Genomic DNA, 22,026 nt, shown 5'->3' on the forward strand with positions numbered 1-22,026 from the left:
ATATAGTTTGTAATCAATGGGCTTATGAATTATTAACTTTAAAAAAGCATATTTAGTACATAAAAATGTTGTCACTTTCAGTCAATGGTATCTAATATTCAATGAAATAGAAATTCATGTACTGGTTATTCCAAACACATCATGAATAAAAATGATGAAGCTAAACTAGTGGAAAGGCAGAGATAAAAAAGACTATAAAAGCATCATCTCAGCAATACTAGTTGACATGACAGTTTGATTTTGAAATTTAGTCTGCTGTGCTCAATTCCAGCCCCTCCCGCTAACTTCTTTCCTTTATATTGACTTTAGTGACATCAGTCTTAAGTCCATTAAGGTTCTAGGTTTTAAAACCATAATTAAGGTAAAAAACTAAAACATTCTAAATTTTATTGGAAAATTTGTTATTTTCAAATGGCTCAAAAGACATTCTAATTTTAATAATTAAAAAAAAACAATCTTAAATCTGATAGTATTTCAGAATTTACCTTTACTGTAAAGTGCTTTATGTACTTTTGAAGGTTTTTCCACTGTTGAAGATGCTGAGAATCCAGGAGGTAAGCGAACGTGAACCAGTGTCAATGTGTTAGGTCGTGCTAATGGCTGTCTGAATGGACAAGTGCTGAAATATAACCTTACACCTGATGATGGAGTAAAATTATACATCAGTAACAGAAAATGAAAATCCCGAGGTATATGTGTTATTGAAGCAATTCCACAGAGTAACACCAGACACCTGTTAAAGCCACACATCACTTTCCTGACTGATGCAAAGTCCTCATGTGTAATATGACCTGAAGTAGATTTCTAAGAAGCTCACTTGGAACTGACAGGTGAATCAACACATTTTAGTAGAAAGAATCTGCAATTTTAAGCCAAGGGAGTCCTTGTTCCTATTCAGGCTCTGTCACTGAATATTAGCCACTTTACTTTTTAGGCCTAGCTTTACATCTATAAAATGAGGAGAAAGAACCAGGGAAAAATTTCTAATTTTCAAAATCTTTAACTTAATGAGTTATTAATATTGCTTGATAATTAATACACAAGTAAAAATATATTTCTAATAATAATTTTCCAAATCTGAAGATTATCAAGTTCTAACAGCAATAGCAGACATATGAATTAAACAACATACCTGCATGTGTGACTGCCAGTAACTGACAATCCAGCGATTCAGAATTTTCAATCACTGCTATTTGAACAATTGGCTTAAAAACAGAACGATCTATGGTCCTACAAGAAAGGAAAAAAACTAAAGTTTATTTTTAAAATGGTCTACTAAACATCTAAATATGCTAAAATAAGACTAACTTCTTAGAAAATTAATACAACAGCAGCAAGCGCCAGCAAAAACCCCTGAATATGAGTTTACATTAACATTGTTACAAGTAACCCTTTTCTGAAAGATCATAAAAGACTAATTCCATTGGGTAAATGGTTAATGAGGAACAAGGGGTTCTCAGAGCATCAAATTATCATTGTAAAGATTACCACTAATTAAAAAGAAGGAAAAATGAAACTTTATAACAGAGAGACCTGGTAAACAGCACCTTAGCCAAGTATTCCATAGTGCAAAAACTGGTAATGGGTACCTACTGATGTAACACTACAAGGAGTTCACATCATCTATGTAATACTGGCCAAAAAAAAAAATTGTCTATTTTTTTAATCTAATGACAATGAAAAAGACAAATACAGAAAAGGAGGAAAGTCATGTCAAGTCATGTCTGCAAGTTACTTTCAAGTAGTTCATAAGAAAGAAAGTCAGCAAATAAGGGAAAATGGTTAACAACTGTTAAATTTGGATAAAGGGTGTATCAGTTTTTACCATGCTGCTCTTCTAGTTTTTCTGGGATTTGAAAACAATTCAAAAAAAAAAAGAAAAAAGAAAAAGAAAAAAAAATTCGGGAGCCGAAAAAGGAAAAACTTTGTTTTAGATGGTCTGCCTTGAGAATTTTTTTTGTCACTGAAAAGCAAAGAAAACATTGATTTTTCACTAGGATATCTCAATGCAGCAATGACCCAAGCACACAGAAAACTGAAGCTGAAAATTTGAGGCCTTTGTTATAAGAGAATTTTCTCACTTGAGCTAAATTAGTTGTGATACATGTAAATCATAGTGTATAGTGTCTGAAGACTTGGCTGTAGCCTTGATTCTAGTATTTATTGAGGAGTCACACTTCAGATAAATCATCACACTCATTAGTTTTAGTTTCCTCAAGAATACAATGCGGACAATACGACTGTAAAGTTCCTGTATTCCCAAAGGGCACTTGTGTCAATTATCAGACCAACTAATCTTATACAACGCAGGCCTGTTAAAAGGTTGGAGTGTTTACAAGTGGGGAACTTTGAGGCATGTAGTTTCTTAGTCATAACTCCTGTAATTGCCTGTACAGACAACCTAAACATGTCAAACTGTACTTTACACTGTAAAACCAGTCTGCCTTGTTTCAAACCATCCAACTTCAGAATTAAGAGTCTTTCTCTAGTAGCTCAAACAGAGCCTCCAATGTCATCTCCTTCAGCATTCCTGATCTTTAAGAGATATTTTGAAGAGAAAAGAATCTTAGTATGCTGTACACAAATAGCTTAACTATGCCTGTAAATGAAATGTCTGACAATAAATTACATATTACCTAGCAATGTTTCCAGCAGCAGAGACAATAGAATTCTGCGAAACTGAGGCAACTCTGCTCATTCCTTGTCCATCGTGGCCCAAATCATAAACCTGTGAATAAAAAATTGTATCCACTTAAACATAACTATAACCCATGTGTACTTTACAAAATAATCTTTTAAGTAATATTTTATTAAAGAGACTCCTCCTTTTCAGGGATCCTTTAATTGTGGCACTTCAAACAGATTTGGTAACATTCAGAGATTTAAAATTTCACAATAAAGGGACCCTGAGAAGTAGTTTTTTTTAAAGATTTTTTTTTAATTTTTTTTAACGTTTTATTTATTTTTGAGACAAAGAGAGACAGAGCATGAACGGGGGAGGGGCAGAGAGAGAGGGAGACACAGAATCCGAAACAGGCTCCAGGCTCTGAGCCATCAGCCCAGAGCCCGACGTGGGGCTCAAACTCAACGGACCGTGAGATCGTGACCTGAGCTGAAGTCGGACGCTTAACCGACTGAGCCACCCAGGCGCCCCTTAAAGAATTTTTTTTTAACGTTTATTGATTTTAGAGACACAGAGAGAGACAGAGCCTGAGCAGGGGAGGGGCAGAGAGAGAGGGGAGACACAGAATCGGAAGCAGGCTCCAGGCTCTGAGCTGTCAGCACAGAGCCTGACGTGGGGCTCGAACTCACAAACCATGAGATCATGACCTGAAGTCAGATGCTTAACTGACTGAGCCACCCAGGCACCCCGAGAAGTAGTTTTTTAAAAAAGCACACAGCCTATAGGAAAAGGCTAAGAGTAACTGAATCTCCTTCTTAAAAACAGGGATGTTCTTCCCCCCCACTTAAATGGCAGTGTAATATTAATACTTACCTGTATTACTCCTTTCTCAGATCGTGTATATAAAATATTTCTAGAATTATCAATTGCAATTTGAAGAATAGGATCTATAAGACAAAAAAAACTCTACATTATTCTTATTTCTTCATCCAACATTTAATGACTGTTTACTATATGCTAGAAACACAGAAATAATTATACTCAGTGTGTTCAAGAAACTTCCAGTTTAGTTTAATGAATCACTGTGTGAAGGGAAAAAGCTTAAAACTTCAGTCACAATGTTTTCTGAATGTATTTATCTTATCTCACTAGTTTTTAATTATTTCACCTGCCTAAATCTCTAATTCTATTAAAAACTCAGATATATTCATTTACTCATATTCAATTTCTTCTAGACAGACAAAACATGTATTAGAGGTTTCTCTCTCTCTCTCACATATACACAGTATTGGTTTAAGTACATACAGCTGTTTTAGACCCATGCTCTGTGATGCTACATTCATAGGAACTTGGGAATAAAACCAACACTGTCTATTTTATAATCTCTTCTTCCTTTAAACACCTTATGAATATATACCAAATGTTATTTAATAAGACAAACTTTCAGCTAAGAATGAGAATTTCTGGGGGCACCTGGGTGGCTCAGTCAGTTTAGTGCCCAACTCTTGATCTGGGCTCAGGTCATAATGTCATGGTTTGTGAGTCTGAGCCCTAAGTCAGGCACAAGTGCAGAACCTGCTTGGGATTCTCTGTCTCTGTCTCTGCTTCCCCAGCCCCAAAATAAATAAGCATTAAAAAAAAAAAAAAAAAAAAAAAAGAATTTCTGAAGAAAACTGTGAAGTCAACAATCTGTTAAAAAAAAAACTGTTTGCCAAATTTATTGTTTTCTACTTACCATCTTCTGAGAATGTAAACTGTAGCAATGAAGGAACAAGGAAAGAAAGTGCACTCTTTGAGTGGTTTATTTTCCTACATCTTTGGCTAAACCAACCTGCTTCTGCCTTAAAAGGAAAAATTGAAAGGAAGACCTGTAAATGTAGGTACACCCATCAAAGCAACTACCATATACCCATGTGTACAAAAATCCTCAGATGGTAATGAAATACCAACAACTGTCAATAGACATACTATTCAGAATATTGTTTAGTCCTTTAATTAAAAACAGAAAATGTAGTTAGCCATAATCATATCACTGCTCTCAATGAAATCAGCTATTTCAAAACCTCACAGTGCTGTTAATACACCCATATTTTAGTTATCTTAAAAATTCTTTTATTTAAAAGCAGTAAAGCAAGGGCACATGGGTGGCTTGGTAGGTTAAGCATCCAACTTCGGTTCAGGTCATATCTCAGGGCTTGTGGGTTTGAGTCCTGCGTCGGGCTCTGTGCCGACAGCTCAGAGCCCGGAGCCTGCTTCAGATTCTGTATTTCCCCCTCTCTCTGCCCCTCCCCACCCCTCTCAAAAATAAATATTTAAAAATAGGGGCACCTGGGTGGCTTAGTTGGTTAAGCATCTGACTTCAGCTCAGGTCATGATCTCGCAGTGTGTGAGTTTGAGACCCGCATCAGGCTCTGGGCTGACAGCTCGGAGCCTGGAGACTGCTTCGCATTCTGTGTCTCCCTCTCTCTCTGCCCCTCCCATGCTCATGCTCTCTCTCAAAAATAAATAAATGTTGGGGCGCCTGGGTGGCGCAGTCGGTTAAGCGTCCGACTTCAGCCAGGTCACCATCTCGCGGTCCGTGAGTTCGAGCCCCGCGTCGGGCTCTGGGCTGATGGCTCAGAGCCTGGAGCCTGTTTCCGATTCTGTGTCTCCCTCTCTCTCTGCCCCTCCCCTGTTCATGCTCTGTCTCTGTCCCAAAAATAAATAAACGTTGAAAAAAAAATTACAAATAAATAAATAAATAAATAAATGTAAAAAAAATTTTTTTTTAAATTTTTTTAAATAAATAAAAAATAAAAGTAGTAAAGCAAGTAAGTGCAGTTTATAAGAGCTCAAAGAACACAGGAGAGAGGTACCTGTATCATCTCTTCCCACTTCAGCTAAAAAGAAATTTTAACAACAGCAGCCATCACAATCACAATCTACAGTGTACTTCTCAATGACTGACTTTTGCCACACAAGACCTTTTTTTTTTTTTTTTTTTTAGTATTTATTTTTGAGAGGGGGAGACAGAGGTCAAGCAGGGGAGGGCAGAGAAAGAGGGAGACACAGAATCCAAAGCAGGCTCCAGGCTCTGAGCTGCCCACACAGAGCCCAATGCAGGGCTCAAACTCTTGAACCATGAGATCATGATCGAGCCGAAGTCGGACACTCAACCAACTGAGCCATCCAGGTGCCCCTCCCTACTTTTTTGATAATGAACAAAGCCAAGAAAAAATGGGTAAGAGATACTATGCAATATAAAAAACACAGCTGACCAGGGTTGTTGTCCTAGCTCTGCCACTAATTATGTGACTCTAAGAATGTTACTTTATCAGTTCCCTAACATTTACCTTATGAAAAAGGCAGTAATACAATAGGGATAAGACATAAAAGGGCATTTCAGAGTAGAGAAAACATACATGACCATAAATACATGAAAAGATCCTCCCTCAACTCAACCAGAAAAAAAAAAAAATTTCCCTCTAATCACATCAGCCAAAATTAGTAAATTTGATAATAGTAGCATTAGTGGGGGTTGGTGGTGGGGTACATTCACAGAAGTCTGCTAAGAGTCTAAAACTCTTAGAGGGCAATATGAAAACATGAAAATACAATTTTAAATGCATATACTCTATAACCCAACCATTAGAATTAAAAGTCTCTAAACAAAAAAGTATCTACACATATACAACGGAGGCCTGCAAAAGCATTATTTGTGAAGAGAGAAACTGAAAACTCAGAAATCCATCAAGAAAGGATTTGCTAAGGGGCGCCTGGGTGGCTCAGTCAGTTGAGCATCTGACTCCTGATTTTGGCTCAGGTCATGATCTCACAGTTCATGAATTCGAGCCCAAATTCAGGCTGCACTGACAGCACAGACCCTGCTTGGGATTCTCTCCCCCCCCCCCCCCCTTTTACAAAATAAATTTTTAAAAAATTAAAAAAAAAAAGAAGAAAATTGTTAACAATTGTCTGCATTTTACAGACAAATATGCAGTAATCACAAAGCAACGATTTAGTGAGAAGCCAATTATGTAACAATAAGTAATAACCTAAGTAAAAGCATACATACAGAAAAGTACATTATGTAATTGTATACGTGTGTGTGTGTGTGTGTGTGTGTATGTATATATATAGACATACATACATAAATACATAGCTATAGTTACAATTATCAGTGGATCATTTTCTAAAAAAATAATATTCAGAACTGATAATGCTATTTATTTCTAGAAGAGAGGACTGGGTTTCATAGGCATGGTATAGTCATGGAAGACTATGGTTTTAACTGTATGTATGAATACTTTCCCTAAGAATTTATTAGTACGCTTATATAATTAGAAAACAAAAGCAAAAGCTATCCCTAAAAATGAAAAAAATCAAGAGAGACAAAAAAATGTTTATAAATGCTAGACTTACTTGGTATGCTACTTCATATAAACAGCCGTCCTTTCCAGCCAAGAAAATTCTGCCATTATCAGTGGAAGTTATTGTTAAAAGGTAAGTATTATCAGTGGGAAGAGAATATAAGGGATCTGGAAGCAACTGCATTCCACCACACATACTGTCATTAAGAACTCCAGAACCTATTTTTTTTTTTTTTAAAGAAAGAACACAGGAATCAGCTTATGAGCTTGTTTAAAGTTTGAGACAATCACTGCATTATCTTCAGAATTGTTATTTTTACTGAATTTTTATTGATCTATCCAAAAGCTTGTAAAACATAATTTTTAAATTATTGTAAAAAGTCTGATACAATTTATTCAAGTTAAATAGAATCTATAATATGTACATACATAAAAAATTTATAACATATAATAAGTTTAATATATGTAACATTATACAACATCAAAAACTCTCCCAAATTATTAAATTTTACAAACAAGCCTAAGGATGTGATAGTAATAATCATTAATTTGAGTCACTGAAATTCAACATTTCACCCAGATTGCCACAATGCAAAAGAAACCACTGAATGTACTAGTAATAAACCAAGGTCTTCTTATGTTAAAGGAAAGATTGTACATTTCGGTATTGTGTATGTTAAAATGGCTATTCAAAAAACTAGAAACGAAGAAATTGAAAGCACTACTGGAAAAACTCGCTAGTGTCAACTGTTTCTCTTTTACTACCATTTTATATTGTACATTTAAGGAGTGTATGTTAATATGGTAAACGTATTCAAAATACTTGTTTGGTGAAGCTACTAACCTGAAAGGTACCATCCCTGTGGGGACATATTATTTTGCTATGAGCAAATAGTCTGGAAAGTTAACTTAGTCAAAAACATTAGCTTTTAATTACATTAAACTGGCTAACATGTTTATTTAAAAAATACCACATATGGATTGCTATACCTGTTTGTAAATTAGCATAGCTAAGTCCAAGAATCACTATATCCACAGGGGTTGCCAAAACCAGCAGGTGCCGTACATGAGGTTGAAAGATGCCTAAGAGAGAGGAGACATGGGTTAGGGATTATTCAAAAAAACTCCACTTACACTATTTAAGCACTAATAGACCATGGTTTTACCATTACATCCACATCCACTATCTAAGCATTAACAGACTAATGGCTTTATCATTAAAATGAACTAGTGATTAAATAGTATATGAAGGGGACACCTTGGCTGAATCAGTGGGTAAAGGATGCGACTCTTGATCCTGAGGTCGTGAATTCAAGCCCCACGTTGGGTGTGGAGCCTACTTAAAAAAAAAAACCAAAAATCATGTAAATAGTATATGAAATGTCTGAACTCATTTTAATTTGATGTTAAAATATTACTACCTGTGATCATTTAAATAAGTAAATAGTAATACAAAAAAGAACGATATTAAAAAAGAAACACTTCAGGGGCACCTGGTTGGCTCAGTCAGTTAAGCGATAGACTCTTGGTTTCAGCTCAGGTCTTGATCTCACGGTTCTATTTTTTTTTTTTAACGTTTATTTTTATTTTTGAGAGACATAGCATGAGTGGGCAGGGGGAAGGGGCAGCAGAGAGAGAGGGAGACACAGAATCTGAAGCAGGCTCTAGGCTCAGAGCTGTCAGCACAGAACCTAACGTGGGGCTTGAACCCACAAACCGTGAAATCATAACCTGAGCCGAAGTCAGATGCTTAACTGAGTGAATGACCCAGGAACCCCATGATCTCATGGTTCTTGAGACTGAAGCCCACATCATGCCCCACACTAACAGCAAGGAGCCTGCTTGCGATTCTCTCTCTCCCTCTTTCTCTAACCTACCACTCCTCTCGTGCAAGCTCTCTCTCTCAAAAAAAAAAACTTTAAAAAAATAAAAGAAGCACTTCAGTATTTAATGCCATTTAAAATCAGCATTACATGGTGCACCTGAATGGCTCAGTCAGGTAAGGGTCCGACTCTTGATCTCAGCTCAAGTCATGATCTCAGTTTGTGAGTTCAAGCCCCATGCTGGGCTATGCATTGAAAGTGTGGAGACTGCCTGGGATTCTCTCTCTCCCTCCTTCTCTGGCCTCCCCGCCTCCGCTGCATGCATGCACATGTGCTCTCTCTCAAAATAAATTTTAAAAACTGTATTAAAAAAAAACTTTTAATTCCAAAATCAGAATGGCATAAAATAGTCTGTTTATTAAAATATAAAGCTTTCTATTTGTACACCCACATTCACAGCAGCATAATTCACAGTACCTAAAAAGTGGAAGCAATCCAAGTGTCCACCAACAGATGAATGGATAAACAAAATGTGGTCTACATATACAATAAAATAGAATATGATCCAGTCTTTAAAAAGGAAATTCAGACACATACTGTAACAGGAATGAATCTTAAGATCATTATAAATGAAATAAACCAGTCACAAAGAAAAAATACCATATAATTCCACTTACATCAGATGCCTATAGTCAAATTCATAGAAACAGATATGAGTTCATATATTAAATGAGTTTCCCAGATGAATTTATATATCAAAATCAGATAATTTATAGTTTCAGAGGGGACATTACCAAGTGCAAGCTTTTTTAAAAATTCATGCTGAGGTACTGTTTAACTTTATTTTCTTTTTATGGTATTAACATTAAGAAATGCGTACAGGCACGAGATGACACGTCATGTTACAACGTCCAAAAACAGTGCCTTACTGATAGGAATAAAAGGAAATATATCTTATGTTACAATTATGGACATCTCTTCATGTATATACCTTTGGCCTGCTTAAACGTATATAATGCCACAGAAAGTACAAAACTTTTACTTTCACTGATGAACACTGAGGGGTACAAAAGTCAGCTTTGTGTATCAAGCTTCCAGTCAGTTAGGCTGAAGGCACAGATCTTCCACCTAATGAACTCAAAATATACCTGATATTTCATGAAAAACTGACTTAAAAAGCCTAAACTTTATGAAAACTTATGTTTTCCTTAATAGAAGCCTTATCTCAAAGTATTCAGTCACCAGGCGATGCCAAAGAAGTCATCTCTGATTACAGAAACTCTAGTGAAGTAGGAATTCTATGGATGATGGAGCTGGTTTACGACTTTGAGTAAAGAAAGGTAAGGAAAGTAGTATCTTGTCAAATGATGTCATCTTCTCTAAATCTCTCATCATTTATTCAAGTATTTTGCAACAGAAAATGGTAGAAATGGAATCCATCTCCCTTCAGGATGCAGCAAGGTTAAATGACTGACATTTCTTCCTTTTGTCAACCTTCACTTCTTATCTATAAAGTGCATTATCTTATTAGCATCTTTTAGAAATTAACATAAGTTGTTTAGGTCTGTGGACCAGTTCCAAATTTCACTACTTTTGAATGAAAAAGTTTTAAGGTTTTGAAAAAGTTTTGAAAGAAAAAGTGTAATACTTGTGCACAAATATAAGCACTTAAGATCCTTTGCTAACCCATCTGCTTTTGCTGCTTTGATGAAGAAACTCAACAGAACCATACATAACTCACTGCATTTTTACAAAGGCATGCTTTGGCACTGAAAACTTGGCCAATGGTACCTTCAACTTCTAAGGCAACTTCAATGACAGTATGAATTGGTACCTTTTCAAGAGATGTTGGTTCAGAAATGAAAATACAAAGCTCTTCTCTTCTACTGCAAAGTCCACTGGCTTTCCAGAAGTAATTGACTAAGGGTGTTTGGGTGGCTCAGTCAGTTAAGCATCCAACTCTTGCTTTTGACTCAGGTCATGATCCCAGGGTTGTGGGAATGATCCCCATATTGGGCTCGCACAAAGCATGGAGCCTGCTTAATATTCTCTCTCTCCCTCCCTCTCCACCTGCCCCTCCCGTCGCTTGCACAGTCTCTAAATAAATAGATAGACAGAACTGACTACATTTGAGGTAGGAGGTTTACTGTATTCGAAACACAAAGAAAGACCATTCCAAGAATAACTTCCAGGAAGGAGTTTACATATGATTTGACTTTGGTGGCAGTCCCACTGGGTCATACAGATGAGGTAAATTGACTCATAACCACTAATCACTCACAATCACTATAATGAATAATGTCCAAAAGCCATAAGCTCTTTCAGGTAAGTTACCTCCCAAGAAGAGGAGATTGAAACTAGACAACTATGTGAATCTTTCAGTACATGAGAAATGCTTCCCTGAACTCAAAAAATAACTAAACCTTGTCAATTTGTAGACAAAAACCTGCAAATGCTAAAAATCACTGAAGAATTCCTATGTTTTATTCCAACAATCATAAAATTGAAACATGTATTCATACTCTTCTTGCTTACACAGAATTCACCAATAAAGCAAACTCGTGCCAAAAAGCCTGACTTAGAAAACAATGACTTTAGGGGCGCCTGGGTGGCTCAGTCGGTTAAGTGTCCGACTTCGGCTCAGGTCATGATCTCGCGGTCCGTGAGTTCGAGCCCTGTGTCGGGCTCTGTGCTGACAGCTCAGAGCCTGGAGACTGTTTCAGATTCTGTGTCTCACTCTCTCTGACCCTCCCCTGTTCATGCTCTGTCTCTCCCTGCCTCAAAAATAAATGAAACATTAAAAAAAATAAAATAAAAAAAGAAAACAATGACTTTAACTTCAAAAATATTTTATTATTTATTTATTTATTTATTTATTTATTTATTTATTTAGAGAGAGAGAAAGCATGTGTGCATGTGGGGAAGGGGGAGAGAGAGAGGGAGAGAATCCCAAGCAGGCTATGCACTGACAGCACAGAGCCTGACGAGGGGTTCAATCCCACAAACTGTGACATCATGACCTAAGCTGAAATCAAGAGTCAGACACTTAACCAACTGAGTCACCCAGATGCCCCAAGAATAGTATTTTCTTGCAAAAGGCAAAGTAATATATGGACTTCGTCAGCTTTAACATTACATTCAAGAGTCAAAATTTTCAGTACTTACTGATAGAAAAGCCAGAATTGTTTCATTATCAAAGATAACACCTTTGTTGCCATATCAAAGACTATGGATAATTTTAATTTTGCACTGAAGTTTACGTTTGAGTAGTACAAAATTTTAGTATTTACCTTAGACGGACAATTTATGTTTATTACAACAGAGGGCAGGGACAGTCGTTGGCTGTTATTATGAATAAACTTTTAAATGAAGAAAAGAGAGATACATACCTCAGGATTGAGAATACTTTGAGGTTCCATGGTAAGGAAATAAGTTTATAATATAATCACACAAACTGTTTAAGACTACATGTCTGTACCATGTGAATTATAACTTCAAAACAGTTGTGACCTCAAAATTTTATTCAGGCATTACAAACAATTTTGTCTACTATTTCCCATTGTAGTAAGATTTCTCATATATCAAAAAAAAATCTGTATTAAATTTATTTATTTATTTATTTTTTTTTATAAATTTTTTTTTTTTTTTTTAACGTTTATTTATTTTTTTGGGACAGAGAGAGACAGAGCATGAACGGGGGAGGGGCAGAGAGAGAGGGAGACACAGAATCGGAAACAGGCTCCAGGCTCTGAGCCATCAGCCCAGAGCCCGACGCGGGGCTCGAACTCACGGACCGCGAGATCGTGACCTGGTTGAAGTCGGACGCTTAACCGACTGCGCCACCCAGGCGCCCCAAATCTGTATTAAATTTAAATCAATCCATTATTTTGTCATTAGCTCTGATAAAAAATCTGTATAATGAAGTTGAAACTGTTAAATTAAACACCACTTCTCACTTCTTTAAGATTTATTCTGAATTCTCTTTTCATTTCCATTGGACATCAAGACTAAAAAAAAAAAAAAAAGATGCAGAGATGGGGCGCCTGCATGGCTCTGTCAGTTAAATGTTCAACTCTTGATTTCAGCTCAGGTCATGATCTCATGGTGGTGAGATCAAGCCCCTTGTGGGGCTCTGTGCTGGGTGCAGAGCCTGCTAAGAGTCTCTCTCTCCCTCTCCTTCTGCCCCTCCTCTGAGTGTGCTCTGGCAATCAGTCTCTCTCTCACTCTCAAGAAGGAAAAAAGACCCACAAAAAGAAAACAAGCCAAAAACGCAGAGACAAAAATGGTTTTTTAACATTAAATTTACTAACTGATGAAAAATGTATAATGCAAAAAACTTTAGGTAAATCATCAAAGAGTAACAAAAAATAAGCAAGATAAAATGCAGAAATTATAGTTTAACAATTTTATTAAAAAAAATTTTTCTTTTAATTTTTTTTTAATGTTTACTTATTGTTGAAAGAGAGAGAGAGACAGACAGAGTGTGAGCCAGGAGAGGGCAGAGAGAAGAGACACAGAATCCAACGCAGGCTCCAGGCTCTGAGCTGTTAGCAAAGAGCCCGATGCGGGGCTCAAACCCACAAACCACAAGATCATGACCTGAGCTAAAGTCGGACACTTAACCAACGGAGCTACCCAGGCGTCCCTAAAAAATTTTTTTTAAGTTTATTTAGTTATTTTGAGAGAGAGACAGACAGACAGACAGCAGGGGTGGGGCAGAGAGAGAGGGAGGGAAAATCTCAAGCAGACTCTGCATTACCAGCACGGAGCCAGATGCAGGGCTTAAACTCATGAACCATGAGAGCATGACCTGAGCCAAAATCAAGAGTTGCATGCTCAACCAACTGAGCCACACAGGTTACCTCCCCTGTCCCCACAAAATTTTTTAAGTAAGCTCTACACCCAGGATGGGGCTTGAACTCATGACCCTGAGATCAAGAGTCACATGCGCTACCAACTGAGCCAGTTAGGTGTCCCAATTTAATAATTTTAAAGACAGACTCATTTCTACCATAAAGTGAGTAAACTATTAAATATTCCTAATCACTTTCTATGTTTCTACTTAGAATTCAGAACAAATATTTGATAAAAATTTCAGCTACTTAAAATGTGCTGTTACTCAGTTCTAAACCATTATATACAAACATTATCATTACATTTTTATTTCTTACCAGCTTTTGGTTTCACAAGCCCCACAGCAAGAATAGTCTCACTAAGTCCATCAAAATAGGCAAGGTCTCCTCTGTCAAACGGTAAAGAAAAACATGTTATACATACACAGAAAACAAAGTTTTATCCTAAAATATTCTTTAAGACTACAGGATGTAGTGAAAAATAAGCCAGCAAACAAAACTGTTTCAGTTCCAAGATTCAGGCACACAGGCCTGTCTAAAGCTAAGCATAAACCAGGCAAACAGAGACAGCTGCTCCCCATTCCAAACTTCTCCTCAGCCAGGTTGCAAATCTCAAGTAATAGCAGTTCTGTTGGGTTAAGACCCTCTCAGAAGAACAGACTCACAGGGAAAGCCTATGGCTGAGGGTGGACAGAAACACTGAGAAAAAGTCTCTAGGAACCCAACCTACATTCTAAGTGCAAAGTAATTCTAAGGAATTTGAAACCTGTGGTCCACTGAGGGTAACCAGAGCAATAACAAAACCAAACTCAACTCAACTCTTGACTTGGAAAAAGTTAACTTTCCCTGAAATAAAGACCTACTTGATAGGCCCTAGCAAAAAAAGAGACATACCCATATCTTAGGATGGATAAACACTACTTACTGCAGTGTCCACTGTCCTACACATGGCATCTGGCTTAAAAATAAACACGAGACACAAAAAAGCACAGGAAAAAAAAGCCTGTCAAGAAACAAAGAAATCAACAGAAATGGACTCAGCTAGGAGACAGATGTCTGAACTATAAGACAGGAAATTTAAAATAAATGATTATCATATAGGTATTAATGAAAAAAGGGGACAATATAAATAAGCAAATAAGGAATTTCAGCAGAGAGATGAAAATTACAAGAAATAAGTGAAAATGTTAGAAATAAAAAGCACAGCACAGAGAAAGAACATCTTGTAAGAACTTTTTAAGTAGACTTGACATACTTAACAAAAGAATCCATGAACTTGAATTTGGGTCAACAGAAATTGTCCAAATTGAAACAAACAAAAAGAATGGAGAAACAAAAACAGGACAAAGTATCCAAAATCTGTTTTGAATAACATCAAACACTCTAACGGAAGTGTAAAAATCTCAGAAGGGAGAGGAAGAGAATGGGGCAGAACAAATATTTGAAGATAATCACTGAAAAATTTCCAAAAATGAAAGACATCAAACCAAAGATCCAAGAAACTCAGAGAACACCAAGTAGGATAAATATGCCCGGGGGGGTGGGGGGTGGGGGAGGGATATTCATATATATTCGTATACATATATATATATATACACACATGATCCAGACCTTGAAGAAAATTTCTGGTTGTCCTGAAAAGAGCCAAGCAAACAGAAAGAAAACTCCTAAATGGCCACATATGTGGACCAGGTTTTCCCATTTCCCCATGCTGTGAAAACTGGCACAACCTCCAGAAACTAAGACCAATACTGGGGATGTTAGGTGTTTCAGAACAATGAATTGAACAAGATTACGTTCCTATTATCCATGTGGTATTAGGTTTTATAATAAAAAGCTAATGGAATAATTGAAATGAAACCTAACATTTTTGCAGAATTGAATTTGTGAACTAAAGATTTATATACCGAGGATTTGTGCCTTGATTTTTTTCAGTAAGCACACTGTTCAAATAATTTTTCTCTAAATAAGTTCTAGTTTGAACACGGTAAGGTTGGAGTGTATATTCCATGAGGACAGGAGCTACACTTACCACATTCAATATTGTTCCTAGCACAAAAGAGTGTCTGATACATAATAAACTAAACATTTTATTACATGGATACATTACATGTTGATGGAAATACAGAAATTTTCATTAAAGAGAAACCCTTTTTAAGGAAATCATCCTTACATTTGTCTATAACATAATTTTTTTTGTGTTTGTTTTTCTAAATAGATCCACACCTAAATGAAGTTGTTTTATTCCTTAGTATCAAAACGACTATGTTACAATAATAAAAGCAACTGAAGTTCAGGGTATATGAAGAAAAATCACAACCATACATCACTGCTATTAGAACTATATAACAGTTCAACCATAAAAAATAGCTATGAAAAGTTCTAAATGAAAAAAAATCAGAGAACAAAAATATTTTTATTTAAGCTACAAGTTCTCATTTAGTATCACTTTAATTCAGTGATTGTGTGTGTGTGTGTGCGCGCGTGTGTGCATTCCTAACAGGTGCTTTAATTACCCAAGGGCAAGAGAAACAACTACAAGGGCCTTCCTCTGGTTATCCCACTAATCCCCTAAAGACATTATGAGAGAGAAATGGTAGTAAGTCAAAATTTATCTTCAAAAAGCCAGAGTGAGATTACCAGATCAATAAACTATTTTAGCAAGAATGTCTTGAGCCATCACTCAGATTACTATATACACTCAAATTACACATGGCCAACCTCATGGAATAAAACTGTTTAGTCACTTCAATGAATTAAGAGCCTCCCAATTCATAAAAATGCATCAAAAATACAGGTCTTTAAAGATGTCAAACCATCTCTCAAAAAACTACTAACAGATTATCTTACTGGAGGATAAGAGCTTGGAAACTAGACCCCTGCTACTCAGAGTGGTACTTAGACTGGCAGCATCACTGGGAGGTTGTTACAAATGCAGACTCTCGAGGCTCACTCAGAAGTACTATAACAGTATCCGCACTTTTAACCTCATTCTCAGGTGATCAGTATGCATACTGAGAAGCACTGACCCAGATGTTAGCTGAACGAAAAATAAACCAGGCAGCTTCTGATGAGTAGAATACTAGCTGCCATTAAGATAATCTAACTTCTAATCATGCTAAAGCAAACCAGCATTAAATACATACCCATCTTCATAGTTCCACATGAATATGTCACTGTCAATTGTGAGCCAAGCTCTGCTGATAGGAGGGAACACACCCATCATGCAGTTACACTGCATATCTGAAGTAGTGTGGATGTAAGGCAAAAAGATTTCAATCTTCTCTTTCTTAAGCTTGTTTTGAAAGATTTTGATTTAAAATTTATGATTAAAAAATCATGATCTGTCCACTTTTTAATAGAAAAAGCAATAAAGGGTGCCTCGGTAGCTCAGTCCATTAAGTGTCTGACTTCAGCTCAGGTCATGATCTCAGGGTTCATGAATTCGAGCGCCACATCAGGCTCTGTGCTGACAGCTCAGAGCCTGGAGCCTGCTTTGGATTCTGTGTCTCCTTCTCTCTCTGCCCCTCCCCCACTCATGCTCTGTCTCTCAAAAATGAATAAACATTAAAAAAAATTTTTAAAAAGAAGAAAAAGCAAATAAAACATCTTGATTTCTAATGAGTTTAAAGACATAGTGTATGACAGAAATAAACCTGCAATTTACAATTCCTAAATAATGCCATTTGACCACTTAAAATGTATTTTAAAGGACAAATATAATGTTCTTACCATTATTAAAGACGAATATTGATCATGAATAACACCATTAAATTTTGACATGAAAAAACTGTTCTACTGGACCACTTTCTCCCAACTGCATAAGAGCAAGAGTGATAAAAAAAAACAAACATAAGGCATGCTAAAGTTAGGCCAGGTGACAATTTGCAAGCTTCTTATATATAGTGCAATTGAAAAATAGACAAAGAATTACATTATGTAATCATAAGATGAAGAAAAAATTGTGAAATAAAATAATTTCTTAATTAAATGATAATTTTTTGCATGGTATTATCAGAAGATTAAAGAATATTAAGAAACTGGGGCGCCTGGGTGGCTTGGTCGGTTAAGCATCCGACTTTGGCTCAGGTCATGATCTCATGGTCCGTGAGTTCGAGCCCCGTGTCAGGCTCTGTGCTGACCGCTCAGAGCCTGGAGCCTGTTTCAGATTCTGTGTCTCCCTCTCTCGCTGCCTCTCCCCCGTTCATGCTCTGTCTCTGTCTCAAAAATAAATAAACGTTTAAAAAAAATTAAAAAAAAAAAAGAATATTAAGAAACTAAGAAAAGATAGACTATGGGATAAAAAGTGTTGTATATTTAATAACGTTATTTTACAAAGTCTCAGAGAAATACTGAAAAGTTTAGGAAAAATATTAGATTCTACTAGTTTTTCTATTTATAACTATTTTCTTAATTTTCCATTTCCTTTATTTTTCTAAAGCAGACTGTACTGAAATTTGAAACACTTTTCCTTTAAATAGTTTAATATATTTTTAAAAGTCTCAGATTAAATTTTATTTTATTAAAAAAAATTTTTTTTAATGTTTTTATTTATTTTTGAGACAGAGAGAGACAGAGCATGAATGGGGGAGGGTCAGAGAGAGGGGGGGAGACACAGAATCGGAAGCAGGCTCCAGGCTCTGAGCTGTCAGCACAGAGCCTGACGCGGGGCTTGAACTCACGGACCATGAGATCATGACCTGAACTGAAGTCGGACGCTTAACCGAATGAGCCACCTAGGTGCCCCTCAGATTAAATTTTAGCATATCATCTTAATGTCTATATTATGAGAGCTATAGATTGATACAGAAGCTTCCTAACAAATAACTATAAATCTTTTTTTTAATGTTTATTTAATTTTGAGAGAGAGAGAGAGAAAACACAGGAGTGGGGGAGTGGCAGACAGAGAGGAAGATACAAAGCAAGCTCCAGGCTCTGAGCTGTCAGCACAGAGCCCGACGCATGGCTTGAACCCACTAACTATGAGATCATAACCTGAGCCAAAGTCGGCCCCCCAACCGACTGAGCTACCTAGGCGCCCTGCAAATAACTATAAATCTAATGCCTTTATAGGGTATGCCATACTTTAAAAGAATCAGATGAGATCTTTTTTTAGAGGGTAAGAAAACTCCTCTAGCAATTCAGTCTATGAAGATTCCATTAGTGTTTCATTCTTATTGTGATCCTTAGAAATGCAATCACTTATAATTTTAATTCTTTAAGATTTTTTTTTTAAGTTTATCTTATTTATTTTGAGAGAGAAGGTGAGTGTGAGCAGGGTAGAGGCAGAGAGAGAGAAAGAGAGAGGAGAGAGAGAGAGGAGAGGGAGAGGGGGGAGGGGGAGAGGAGGGGAGGGGGAGAGGGGGAGAGGGAAGGAGAGAGAGAGAGAATGAATCTCAAGCAGACTCCCTGCACTCAGCACTGCGCCTGATGCGGGGCTCCATCTCACAAACTACGAGATTATGACCTGAGCTGAAATCAAGAGTCAGACGCTTAACCAACTGAGCCACTCAGGTAGCCCTAAACCTTAATTCTAAGATACCATTAAGTGCCAAACCATACCAAAAACTTTTGGGGATGGGCAAAAAGAAGCACATGGCAGTTTTTGTTTGTTTTTAAACATTTTTAGAACAACACCCCAGTTTTAAAGTGTTAAAATATGAGAAAAAATAAAAATGAAAATCAGGAGTCTTCAAGCTAAAATGGGGTAAAAAGGCTTCCTTGGATAGCACTTAACTGGAAAGTACTACCTTGCAATAATATCATTCAAAAATGCAGAATTCCTTGTAAATGATTCACTCTCTTCAATGTCCAAGAACAATTAAGATGTGATTCAATTTTCAACACTCAATTTTATATGATATTTTCTAGGCACATGGCAAACTACTGACATACTTAAAATGTTTTTTATTAAATTTTTTTTTCAACGTTTTTTATTTATTTTTGGGACAGAAAGAGACAGAGCATGAATGGGGGAGGGGCAGAGAGAGGGAGACACAGAATCGGAAACAGGCTCTAGGCTCCGAGCCATCAGCCCAGAGCCCGACGCGGGGCTCAAACTCACGGACCGCGAGATCGTGACCTGGCTGAAGTCGGACGCTTAACTGACTGCGCCACCCAGGCGCCCCTTAAAATGTTTTTTAAATAAAACTCTTAAATGAACTTACATACAACACACCAATTAAACACAAAGCAAGAATTAGAATAAGAATACTAATTTTTAAAAATTTTAGGGAGTTAAAAACAAGGTAAAAGGATACGTCCAAACTGTTCAACAAGTTCAGGTGGGAGAGGAACCCTTCGGATGGAACTGATCTCTGGAAGGTTGGGTACCGACAGCAAACCAGGTCCTTGTAGAGGATAATCCATATCTGACATGCCGGAAACAGTGGGATTATCTACAAGTAATAAAACAAAGCATTTATTAAAATAATATACTGAACATCAACTGGGCATATCGAAGCACTGCAAGCTACAAAAAAAATTGTGTATCTGATAGTTATAAAGGTATAGAGAATGGGGCGCCTGGGTGGCGCAGTCGGTTAAGCGTCCGACTTCAACCAGGTCACGATCTCACGGTCCATGAGTTCGAGCCCCGCGTCGGGCTCTGGGCTGATGGCTCAGAGCCTGGAGCCTGTTTCCGATTCTGTGTCTCCCTCTCTCTCTGCCCCTCGCCCGTTCATGCTCTGTCTCTCTCTGTCCCAAAAATAAATAAACGTTGAAAAAAAAAAATTTATAAAGGTATAGAGAAGGGGCACCCGGGTGGCTCAGTCAGTTGAGCGTTTGACTTTGGTTCAGATCGTGATCTCATGGTTCAAGGGTTCGAGCCCCGCATCGGGCTCTGTGCTGACAGCTCAGAGCCTGGAGCCTGAATCAGATTCTGTGTCTCCCTCTCTCTCTCTGCCTCTCCCCCACTCACACTCTCTCTCAAAAATAAATAAACATTAAAAAAATAGAAAATAAAGTAATTCTGATCCAATACAAAAGAGGCCTGAGAAAATCCAGTGTTAAAAGAGGGCTAATTACTGGTTTCAGCACTAACCAGACAGTTATCCTTCACAAAGACTTACTCTGTAAGTAAGGATATATTTAGTTCAATAATTTAGTTTCTTTCTATTATTTTACTAATCTGAAATGGGAAAATATTTATAAAACTACTTTGTGACTGTCAAATGAAACAACCATGAACAAAAAAAAAATATTGATGGGGGAAATAGCTATTTCCTTTCCCACCTCAATATTAATAGATTAAAACAATCCTTGTGTTTTTATTTTTGTTAGACCACCCCTCCCACACCAATAAGATAAATACATATGATGCCACATAAGCAGTATTTTATTGGGGGAAACCACAGACTGCTCTATAAAGTGTTCTCACTTGGCAACCTTTCTCTTGCTTTAAGACACAGACAACTAAGGGCAGGAGTGGGCTGATCTATTTCCTATGTCTTGAACAGGGAGGTATTCTTTAGATCTCATGACCTTTTTATCCAGGCACCTTTCCAGGCTCTAAGTACAAAGATGTTGGGGAAAACTGACATATAAAAGAAATTCTAGGGGTACCTGGGTGACTCAGTAGGTTAAGCATCTAGGTCTTGATTTTGGCACAGGTCATCTCACGATTGGTGAGCCTGACTTTAGGCTCCAAGGTGTCACCATGGATCCTGCTTGGGATTTTCTCTCTGTCCCTCCCCAGCCCACGCTCTTTCTCTCAAAATAAATAAATAAACAACAAAAAAAGAAATTCTAAATGTATTATGGAAATTTAAAATATATGAGAGAGAAAAATGCAATCAATTCCTATGTACCGATTGATTACCCAGCTTCAATATTACTAATAACATGTCCAATCAGGTTTCATTTATATCCCTAGCTACTCCTTTTCTAATGGATTTCTTTAATGCTTATTTTTGAAAGAAAGTGAGAGACAGCACAAGCAAGGGAATGGCAGAGAGAGACGGAGACACAGAATCCGAAGCAGGGTCCAGGCTCTCAGCTGTCAGCACAAAGCCCAATGGCAGGGAGCTCACAAACCATGAGATCATGACATGATTTGAAGTCGGACGCTTAACCAACTGAGCCACCCAGGTGCCCCTCTAATGAATTTTTTTGGAGGAAATCCCAGACATCCCATTTAATCTTAAAACATACTAATTTTAACAGGATATTGCTAAGTGGAAATGTTAAATATTAACAGGACATGATAAATGGCAGTGGGAACACAAAGGATGGAATTAATAACTCAAGTGAGGATGTGAATGGTTAAGAAACCCCTCACAAAGGAAGTGATACTTAACGAACTTTGGAGGAATGTCAAGCAAAGAAGAAAATTCCAGATGCGAAGTAAATGATGACATAAAAGCATCCTGAAGAAAGGG

The 22,026-nt window shown here is 37.1% G+C and overlaps 1 protein-coding gene across 1 annotated transcript in view; it reads right to left on the minus strand.

Moving 5' to 3' along the window:
- NUP155 (nucleoporin 155) overlaps positions 1 to 22,026 on the minus strand; it is a 73,064-nt gene that overhangs the window by 49,638 nt on the left and 1,400 nt on the right. The window contains exons 2-11 of the mRNA XM_040495626.1: positions 19,909 to 20,046; positions 16,795 to 16,891; positions 13,967 to 14,037; positions 7,963 to 8,055; positions 7,025 to 7,191; positions 4,359 to 4,464; positions 3,497 to 3,570; positions 2,637 to 2,728; positions 1,133 to 1,230; positions 486 to 638 (exon numbers count right to left, since the gene is read on the minus strand). Coding sequence (XP_040351560.1) covers positions 486 to 638; positions 1,133 to 1,230; positions 2,637 to 2,728; positions 3,497 to 3,570; positions 4,359 to 4,464; positions 7,025 to 7,191; positions 7,963 to 8,055; positions 13,967 to 14,037; positions 16,795 to 16,891; positions 19,909 to 20,046 — 1,089 coding nt within the window. The remainder of the gene's footprint in view (positions 1 to 485; positions 639 to 1,132; positions 1,231 to 2,636; positions 2,729 to 3,496; positions 3,571 to 4,358; positions 4,465 to 7,024; positions 7,192 to 7,962; positions 8,056 to 13,966; positions 14,038 to 16,794; positions 16,892 to 19,908; positions 20,047 to 22,026) is intronic.

The sequence above is a fragment of the Herpailurus yagouaroundi genome, unplaced genomic scaffold (assembly GCF_014898765.1).
Source record: "Herpailurus yagouaroundi ecotype Mexico unplaced genomic scaffold, PumYag 29, whole genome shotgun sequence".
Taxonomy (NCBI): Eukaryota; Metazoa; Chordata; class Mammalia; order Carnivora; family Felidae; genus Herpailurus; species Herpailurus yagouaroundi.